General features: G+C 35.2%; 1 protein-coding gene across 1 annotated transcript; it reads right to left on the reverse strand.

Annotated features, from left to right (window-relative positions):
* Positions 1 to 2,466: 2,466 nt before the first annotated feature.
* ICA1 (islet cell autoantigen 1, 69kDa) lies at positions 2,467 to 10,723 on the reverse strand. Its single transcript, XM_009994925.1, has 5 exons — positions 10,688 to 10,723; positions 8,140 to 8,311; positions 6,156 to 6,228; positions 4,889 to 5,012; positions 2,467 to 2,671 (listed from the first exon to the last, which is right to left on the reverse strand). Exons 1-5 carry the CDS (start codon positions 10,702 to 10,704, stop codon positions 2,467 to 2,469), a joined length of 591 nt encoding a protein of 196 aa, XP_009993227.1. The 5' UTR covers positions 10,705 to 10,723.
* Positions 10,724 to 11,024: the final 301 nt, after the last annotated feature.

Raw genomic sequence — 11,024 nt, forward strand, 5'->3', positions numbered from 1 at the left:
TTACTAAACCAGCACTGTTTACTTGAAATAAAAAAAGAGATGTTTACTGAAGTTACTTGGAGTGTTACTTGGAATTTTTACAATTAGAAGTCTGAATAAAACATTCTTTCAAGTGCTCTGACAGGATCAGCTTACTAAACTACTTCCTAGGTTTCACTAGGTCCACAGTTCCAGATCAAAATGCTCCCATCTGGTGATGGCACATTTTAGAACCAAAAACCTTAGATCAGTAATTATGATTTCTTTTTCAATACAAAACTAGCATGACTTCTTCAATTGTTGTTACAGATGCAAAATAAGCCGTAAAATTCAGCATTACACTGCCACACTATGGCACAATTAAGATCTGCAAGCAAGAATAGAACAAGATGACAATTAAAATAACTCCTCTCTTTTATTTAGGACTACAGTATCCACCATTAGCTGTGTTTGCCTGCTACATTCGTAAAGCACTAAAAAGAACCTGTTGCGTCTTGGTTGGCAACAGCTATCTAGATACATTATGCTTGAGAATTTTATTTCTTGTAATTCATTTTTTTTTTCCCCAAAATGGAAAAAGAAAAAGTTTCCTTTCCTCAAGTGTTAAAATCTTCACAGACTAGTTTGATATGCCTGTTGCACAGATGGAATAACTAGGGAAGTGGATACCAAGGCGCGTTTCTTTACTTTGATGTCTACAAAATACAGAGCTTTTTGTTCTCTGCATTACGTGATCTGAAAGGGTTTCAGTTGACAGCCAGAAGAAAGAAAGGTTCAGAAGACCTTCTCTAAGTTAAGTTTTTTTTAAAATACCTGAGGTAACACTCAAGAATTATGTCAGACCTAGAAATATTTCAAAATACTGTTTCCACGTTTTTACTACTAAGCTTTGTGAAACCTTAAAAAAAAAAATTAAAATCTTGTTTTTGCTGACCTTGAAGCACAGCAATGCAAGGTGGCCAAAATTTCACATCTCACTTTTTAAATACAATTCACCGTACGATATTTTATATAATTTATACCTCCCATAGCATTTTTTTCTGCAAGAAAGCTATAAATCTATTTTGTATGACCATTACCAGTATTGCTTTATTCATTCAAACATTCCATTTTTCAAGTTTTTTTTCTAATAAATCAAACATTATACATAAGCAATGGCTGAGGCCAAGACCATACCAATTATTTTACCTGCAAGAACTTGCCATTATAAACATTTCCCACAAGGCATAATAAAATACATGTCTGGTGCTGCAAGACTTACAGGAATATCCTGTACTGATGCATTAAATACAGATTAGATGACTAGCTGGGGTTTCATTTGTTCCACCCCTTCCTTAATTGCTACTGTCACCACTTCAGTTTACAAAAATTGGCACACCTTAGATGCATGCCAGTCCTCTCCTACTAGGATAGTTTATTCAAGCTTTTAAAATCCCATGTAACTGTCTGTCATCTCCAAACACTTTCAGTCAGACTGCTCAAGCCATCGATGAACAGGGCTTCTCTTTTGTACATTACCCGTCTCTAAGCCATAGGCACATGCATATATGGATGCACACTTTAATACAATTTCTGTTATTAGGTCTCTGCTTTCAATTATCACATAATTTCTGTAAAGTTTTTTTACTTCTTTTAGTCTAAACACAAGCCTTGTCATACTTAGGATCCTAATGTCTCCTAACAGTCAGGTCTTATAAAAAGTGAACATTAGTCTCTTAACAATATGGGCTCTTGAGCCTCACTAGCAAATGTGAATTTCTCATGAGCATTCCTGAACTCACAGGGACAGAATCAGTCCAATTAAGTTCTATACTTACACCTGGTAGCAAATCTGCAGACTACCACCTAGGACTTATGATTTTTGGAAGCTTTTTGGGAGGGGAAGAGTATAGCAAATGAGTGTCACTGAATGAAGGCCATTTATACAGAGTGCTTTCTTAACAGTTTTGATGTTTATGAGCTATCCAAGAGTCATGCTGAACTGCACAGGAAACTTAAAAAACAATTACAAGTTTGCAGCTCCTCCGCAAAATCCACATATAGACAACTTTGAAAATGCTGGTTTCTCATTGTACCCAAAAATTTAGCAGCAGCTGCTACAGCATTTCTGTGCTTCTGTACTTTTTAGCTGTAAAAAATGCTAACAGCCTACATCTTCTTCCACTAGTCATTCATGCACCACAGGTAAATATTTAAAATTAAAAATCCATCTTAAAAAATATTTTTATTTCAATTATAAAGACTTAGGCTTAAGTTGAATAGACTACTGAAAACTACTGTTTCTTACTGCCACATCTTTCTTTACAGCCCACGCAGTGAAGGATACTGTATTGCCTATCAGATTATTTGGAATTCTGTCAGACAGAAAAGATTAGCTACAATAAATGGCATCCTTAGTACTGCTGAATTATGTCTTCCTCAGAAGAACCAAAACCATGCTTCATTGTCATTCATCAGGCATCCCCTTCTAGGAAACTACAGGAAACTTCATACCTTCCTGAACTTTTCCATCTGCTTATAAAGATCTGGATCCAGCTCCTGAGACACATCTTTCATCCAGAGTAGAGCTCCTCTGTATTCAGTCCGATACTGTTCCATCCGGTTTACTGTCAGCCATGTGTCTGAGATAGCCCTATATCTGAAAGTCTCCACTTCTTGATATAATCTACTCAAAGGAGTACGGAGTGCTAATCTGGGGGAAGGCATGAAGGGAAGAAAGGAAGGAGAGGGACATGTTAAAGAGTTGTTCCACAAAGGCAGATGGATTAATACAACTACTGACACCTTGCAATCAAAAAAACATACAACAGCCAAAACAGTTCACAGAAGAGCTCAAGTGCTACTCTATGCTCAGATGGTTCCAGCAGCTTAGTTGGAGTACACATGAGCAGGGTAATTTTGGATATTGTGTTTGCAATCTTCCTATTTAAGTGGTGACCTTTCACTTACATATGCCAGTGGAAAAGGAGCCTTTTCTAATGCATATATGTATTTTAGGTAGCCAACCTGCTTGTATGTATGCTATTAAGATTCCTCTTCATAAGTTGCTTTTAATAACTCCAAAAATGCACCTGGGGTAATTTATTACTGGATACATACCACAGATGTATCAGGATTTTCATGTTAAGCCTCTGAAAAAGCACTTCCATTAGCCTTTTAATCTTCAAATGTACAAGTAAATAAAGAAGTCATCTGTCAAGTAGATAATTATCGTGGTTTTTTTCCTCCTTTTTTTTTTCTTGTTAAAGGAATCTGAACAATTCCTTCGAAGGACATTTATCTTTTAGAAAGATTTCTGCATTTTCTGAAATGTTTCTTCCCACAACTATGCTTTGGAAAGGCAGCAGGGGACACTGTTGTCTTCCCTATGTCATTCCTTTGGCTCCTATTGCAATCCCAGAATGAGACAATTACTCTAACTTATGCTTTGCTTCCTCCTGCTTCTGCTTTCCTCTTGGTTGCCAGCCACCACCTCACCAGAATGGGTTCAATCAGTTCCACACTAGTGTAAAGTTAGTTTAGTGTGCTACTTGGAGATTTCCTAGGCATAAGGAAATTTCTAATTTCAGCTCCAGGAACCAGTAAATTGTGCCTTCTGGATCTCCAGCTACTGAGCTAGCTGCTGGCATGCAATGTAAATAAGGGCAGACCCAACTTCAACATGAGCTCAAGAGAAGGATGGCTCAAAAGAAGACAGAAAAACTATTGGTTTTATTTTATGTGAGTTCATAAAGAACTTCCAGTTTTAAAATATACCTTAAAAATGCATTAAGAGATATAAAAATGTGAACTTCCAAGTGGTTCCCCCCTCACATTTTTTCCTCCATTCTACAAATTCTTACGAAACATTCAACAAAAAATTCTGTTTATATACAATGTCATACAGTAGGATGTCTATAAATAGTTAAGCTTTGTAAAGAAGCAAATTATCAGGGCTTTTGCTCAAAGATGCCTTACATGTCTCCTGAAGAGTCCACTCATGGCTGCTACTGTATGTGCTAAAGAGCAAACTCAAGACCAAGGCAAACATGAAATTCTCAGTGCTCTGCATGAGATGTTTTATTTTCAGCCAAACAGCTGCATTGTTAAGCTAAAGCTGGAAAGTATGAGAGTAATTAAAAGCATTAAAAAATCCTGTAGCATAAAATGGAATAGAATTTTCCCTTGCAAATTATGGTGAATTTCAAACTTTCATAGTCCCAATACCGTTAAAAAAAGCATCGTAATGCTCATGCCACCAAGTACTGTTGCTTTTAAACTCTTTAAACAAACACAGGGTCAGTGAGACATCAAGAGCTCTGGGTATTAGTAGCGTGTCCTTGTGTGTATCTCTTTGTATTCCTTTCCTTTTACTGATTTGCTTCTATTCAACCTACATGAACTCAGTGGCGATCAAAGATCTTCTCCTGGAGGACTTCACAATTAAAGCAGAAAATAGCATTCAGACGCCTTTCTCCTCTGTCTACTTGAGGTATGAGATTCCATAGCCCAGAAAAAGGCCCTCCCTTACCCATTTACCTGCCCTCCCATGACCCAGAAACCTCCACAATAGGCCAGCTATGGCATTTCTCTTCAGAATGAGAAGTGAGACCAAGGTGGAGAGGGAGGTGACATCGGCTCATGTACAACCCCACTGCTAGAGAGCTTTAGAACTTCTGAGCTGAACATGTGCAGATGAAGGATCTGCAGATAGACATAGCAGGACTACAGAACAGAAATTAGACCAGGCAAAACCATGCAGAACAAGACAGTAATGTTGCAAATACTACAGCAGTTCTGGTCATTACTAACTTTCATATGATTTGGCTCTTTGCACATATCAAATGGCAAAATGATTTATGCCAAAGATGAATCAACTACCATGATCTCATGTACCTTATAAATCAGACAGTAATTCTGACACAAATACCTTTGCTGAGAAGAAAAGCAGAGGGCCTTTCCTGTGGCTTGCATCATTTTTCCTGCTCTTGTTTTATCCTGAGAACCCTGTGATCGAAGAAATTTCCCCAGTTCATTTTCTTCCTGAGACAGAACTAATGAAAAATAAATGAGTGGTCAAAGACATTATTTAATAGATTCCTAACAGCTTTAACACTGACCTAATATCAAGTAGGTTACGTCACTCCAAATACAAGCAGCACGGCAAAAAAAATAATAATTAATTCCTGCATTTATTAAATAGAAGATCTGATTCATTCCAGACACTGGCTGATGGGTTTGTGGTACTTAACAAGAATAATAAAGTTCCATCAGTACCAAAAGACAACAGGAAAAACATAGTATTTTTTTCTTGAACAAAATAATTCAGTTCGTGTTGTGGTTTAATCCCAGCCAGCAACTGTGCACCACATGGTCTACACAATTAAAACACTAAATATATATTTTAAATATCTGAAATATTTCTATTGCAAATTAGCTGATTGTTGATAAAAAAAGATGAAGGAAAAAAAATGGTTTTAGACTGATTTGTTGATTACTTCCAAATTGGGACTGAGGGTCTTCACAATCACACATCCTTACAAAAACATTTAAATACAGCATAATCTACTTGTCTTTCAAAGCAACTGTCTCTTTATAGTACCTACTTTTCCCCACTAACAATAGAGAAAATGGCCTAATATAATGAAAGATGATCTTCTGAAATTCTCTTGTAATTTTTCCAAATGTTGACAGTCAAATTCATTAGTCATACCACACTCCGGTAGAATGTGCTGCATGCACATACTTGCGTCACAGATTTCACTTGCTGCTGTGCAACACTTCTTGAATTCAATATACTACTATTCTGTATTCTAATTTTACCTTCATATCCTGAATCATTATCTTTCACTCTCTATGGACAGACAAAAGAAAAAGGAAAGACTGGAGAAAATATGCATATGATTCAATAAAAGAAAGCAAATTACAAGGTAGCTCCAAAGATCGATTCTCTTTTCCAAGCCAGAAATTACAACAGCAGAGAAACAATATTGATTGGAGAGAAGTCTCAGAGGTCATTTATACAACCTGCTGTTTGAAACTTCCCAAATGAGGTTCCTGTCTCTCACTAACGGCTGCTACTAACTACTGTACACCTGTTACAGCCAAGTCAGCATTATCAAATTCATAATAGCATGGACTACTTAATTTTAAAGCTAATTAGCACAGTATTGTTCATATATATTGATCATACTTACAACAAATCCTTTTTTGATACAGCTCAATTGCTTTCAGCAACTCCATACATGTTCTCTGAATAGAATGGAACAGCTGATATTGAAACAGAACACACAAAAAAAATGTGTAAGCATATGCAAGAAACACTGATGATTATATTACAAGAAAGAGCCTAATTTTTGTAGAAGTTATTAGGAATCATTAATTCCTTCTTGAACAATAAGTAATCTTTCCATCTGGAAAGTTATTTTTCCTTATAAATTGTGCTTTTCTTCCAATTCAGTTGTCCCCTGAAACTACAGACAGACCAATCATAACATACAAAAGAAACATAAAGACAAAAATAATTTGGATACATTTGGATAGTTAACCAAACTACTCATGTTTTTTTTCTTATTGATGCCTTTGGATACAAATTAAAATGTAGAAATCTTTGTTTCTAAAAAATTCACACCAGAACAAAATTTATCAAAATGTCTATCAAGTTTATCACGTGTTAAGTGACAATACGCATATTTAATTCTGATACCACAAAGTGTAGTGGAACAAACTTGCATGGGTATGTTAATATACCAAAAGCTATTCATTTTCACAGGAGTTTTTGCTGGGTAGCTCTGTTTTCTAACCAAATTCATAAAGCATCAGTTTGCAAAAGCAGCAGAGGGGAAAAAAAAAAAAAAAAAAAGGTCAGTCTTCAGTAACTCTGGAGGTTGTTTCTAGGAAATACAAAAATTACTACTCTTTCTGTCTGTCCACCTAAAACCTACAATTTGTAATTTAGACCTAAACTCCACAATATCAAACATTACATAGATGTAAGCAAAATGGACTGCTGGCACAGTAACTGTCTTCCTTTGCATCTGCTTGACTTATTGTACATTTACATGGCTCTTGTCTTTTAAATTGAGAGCATGACTTGCATCTGAGAAGTTGTTCAAGTAAAAACATGATTGTATTTTCTGTCTGGTAAAGACAAGTTTCCGTATTTCCAGTCCCACCCGAGCTATCAAATAATCCTTCCTGGTGAATCTGCAATACAGTAAGCATGGCAGGAACTCAGGTATGTATTTATAAAATATTGTTTCCATCCTTCCAGCTTGCTTTACATCCATACTCTTGATTTATAAGCCCTCATGAAGATACCATAGGTAGAATCAACACATTATCAATTATCACTATTATAGATTGAATCACAAAGATTCGTCTGTTGTAAAACTGCCTCTTCTATTTCAGTTAAATCATAAATAAACTAAGAATCCTAACTCAACAATTTTCTGAGAAACTAAAGAAAAACATTAAGGCAAAACATTTAACCTTACACAACAAAATAATACTGATAAAACTTAGCTGGACACTAACTTGGTTATCACACTTTAGAAGTCCATTCTCTGTCTTTTGCTTTGTGTCATAGGTGTGAAAGCTCTTTAATTTGTAGAGCCTTATTTTTTTTCCAGTGGGTTTGAGGATACTGACAGCAGGACTGTATTTGTCACACAGCAGGACTCCTCTCAGTTACACTTTTAAGACTTTGAGAAGCTGACTTTGTTCATACCAATAACCACTGATCTGCATAAAAGCTCCAGAGAGCACACTATGCACCTCACTCCATCTTTCTGTATCTCATGGTTTTCTGGTATATGTGGTATTTTGTAAGTTTTAAAGTGGTATTAGCAAAGGATAACTGAAATAAGCACAAACTATGATCTCCTGCTCCCTGCACAAAAAATGAAACAAAACAAAAAAACCTGAAAACAGATAGAAGAGGTTAGGTTGCCAATAAAGTTTAAGGAACATCGGTTTTTGTGTTACAAAATGCCACTATACTCCCCATGTTTACATAGGCACTTCTATTAAAATTGGAAAGTATAAGACAAGAAAATTCTTATAAAAGTGTATACACATTATTATTATATAGTATCTATGTGTACATATCTTAAAGGCTTGATGGAAATGAAAACACTTTAAAGATTAACAAAGAATATGCATTATGCAGATACTACAAACCTCTAGTTTTGCATCCAGATCTGCATCTGAAGCCACAACATGTTCATCTTCCTTTTTGCCTGTGACTTTTATAAGGGTTTGTTTTGTTTTCCAGTATTTCTGTTGCATTTTATTGACCACAGATTTTTCTTGGCTTTGAGCATACTGGTCATAAAATTCCCTTGGATAATTGCTAAAATATTAAGAAACAAAATCATAAAACTTCAGTAAGATTCTTGTAACAAGCTAGATTAATACACTTCCAGTAAGAACATTGCAGTTGCATGCAGACATGTATTCTAACATGCATTTTTCCTCATTATGAATTAATAACAGAGCAATTAAAAATAGGACTATGTTTCTACAAATATTTCCCAGCCTACTTTGGAAAAAAATACACTGCTTTCAATTTAAATGTCTCTAGCATGTAGTATTGCCAAATATCAGCTGCAAAGAATTCTTCCCAATGCATTATGGAATGATTGGTAGCCCATGGAATTAAATTTTTATATAACTAATTGAACTAGCAGAGTTGCTTAAGCAGAGAACAATTTCCATGCAAATTCAGCAGCTTAAGGATTTAACATAGTTCATTTTATGAACTGGACTACCTGCTCTCCTTTTATACAATTGAATAATAAATAATTAGAAAAATACTAATCTCTTTTGAGCATGCCATCTGCAAAATAGATAGCTCAGATCTTTATGCAATGACTACATGATAACCACAGGTGCATAACAGGTAATCTCTTTTTCAAGGATTAGTCTCTGCTGACACGATTCTGCATTCCTCTAGCAGACCTAATAAAAAGTACAATCCAAAGAGAACCTCCATATTCCATAATATGTCAACCATACAAACAAAGATGGTTTAATAGAAAATATAGCCTCACAATGAAATCTTCATCTCTTTCAGGAAGAGTAATTCTGTGATTAACTTCTGCAAAAGTACATGCATTTTCCCATATGTGCAAATGTAAAAAGCTGCAGTGTTTTTAGAAATAAATGGCTGTTAAAACTTGCTGTGTTAAATAGCCCAGGAAAATTAAAGGGATTGAGTTTATTTTGAAAAAAAGATACCTTCTACCTGTGGAGTGACCAACTGTAGTTCACTGCTGAGATACTGCCCACGAGCTCTGTTCACAACAGACAGCTCAGGGATGCTACTCCAAGAGGACATCAGATCCAACATACACATCAAGTCATGTATTGATACACACAGATATACAGGCTTGCTATGAAATACTACGGCCATTCCAAAACAACCAGCCACTGGTACACTTTTTCCCCCAAAGGGTGGCATATGGTAGGAAATTAAACTGGAAGTAAGGACAGACTTCAAAATGCACGTACATACAACACTTCTTGGCTTCTTCCTGAAACTTTATAAGCAAAAATACCCATTTAAGTTTACCCAAATGTTAGTTCCAAGAGTTTAACTTCTGAATTTCATCAACATTTGTGCTACAGCACAAAAAAACCAACACATGCAAGACACACCACATTTCACATGGAATTCTGCACAAGCCAACCATTACACACTCTAACAGACAACCTACCAAGCTAGGTGAAGCCTGTATTATCTTTATATATGCTGCACCTTTAAAAGACTAAATCTACAACCTCTCATAAGTAACAAGAAGATCCCTCTGTATTATGAGAAAACAGAATATGACAGTTTAACAAAAATAACATTACTTTAAAAATAGCAATAATAAAAAAAGGACAAACAGCTCACAAAGCAGGGTAAAGACCCTGGCTGTCTAGCTAGTTGTGTGCTTTAAGTTCTGCTACAGCTGTGCAAATAACCGGTATCTCAGTTCAGTGACCAAGTGAAGAAAACACCATAATTCATCTGATGTCAGCCAGCTTTGCTATCTACCTCACTTGAGGTCACTAGAAATTCTGTGGACATGCTGCAATGAATAAAAATGAGTTATTAACAGGAGGTCACAAAAAAAATTTAAAAAATAATGCTGGGACTAATACAGATTCCTGAATTAGAGACTGAAACCAACTGAAGGAGTAAGAGGAATAGAATATTTTATTCACTATAAATTCAGCTTCTAATTTAATTTGGAAAATTTACTGGCTCCTGTTAATGCTTAAAATAAAGATTTCTAATCACATTACCAAAATACTTAGTGGACAATTTTTACTGGTAGACACTTGGGCCATATCTTTTTAAATGGATTTTGTTTTGAACAATCATGAACATAGTTCAGTTTTGTTAAACAATCAGAAAATATAACTAAAAGAAGGATGAACTTGATTCTAAAGTTGAAGACAATAGGTAAACCTCTTGAAATATGAGTTCATTCACAATCTTCCACTAAGCAGGAAATGGATAACATATGCTACTTTTCTATCTAGTCAATTGACTTGTTTTTCCTTTCTTTGGCAGTTTTTCATTTTTTGTGTTTATTCTTTTTAAACAGAATGTCTACCAGTGACTACTTATAAATACTAGATGCCAGAACATAATGTGTGATAGACTCAGGCAGTGACAAATGAACATGCTGAACACCATTAGCTCTTTAGAATAAGAAAAAAAGATGAAGGGACTTACTACTTATGACCTTCCATGTTTCTTGTTTTCTTCAGACACTTAAATAAAATAAGAAATTATTAGTTAATTGAAAAATATTTTAAACGTAATTATCAAGTTAGACACTAGAAAACCTTTACCCTTTCACATATAAAATAACTATGTTGTAGAATCTGGTTAACCAGGTTACAACACAAAACTTTTAAATCTGTGAACCAAATGCTTTCCTCACAATAACACACAATTGTTACTTAAATCCATGATAAACACATGTAAGGGATGTCAGAGATTTTGCCAACTATTATACATTAGCAAATATTCCATGCAAAATTAAATTTACCTGGCATAAATTCAGTTA

Source organism: Chaetura pelagica, unplaced genomic scaffold (genome assembly GCF_000747805.2).
Source record: "Chaetura pelagica isolate M959 unplaced genomic scaffold, ChaPel_1.0 scaffold12, whole genome shotgun sequence".
NCBI lineage: Eukaryota > Metazoa > Chordata > Aves > Apodiformes > Apodidae > Chaetura > Chaetura pelagica.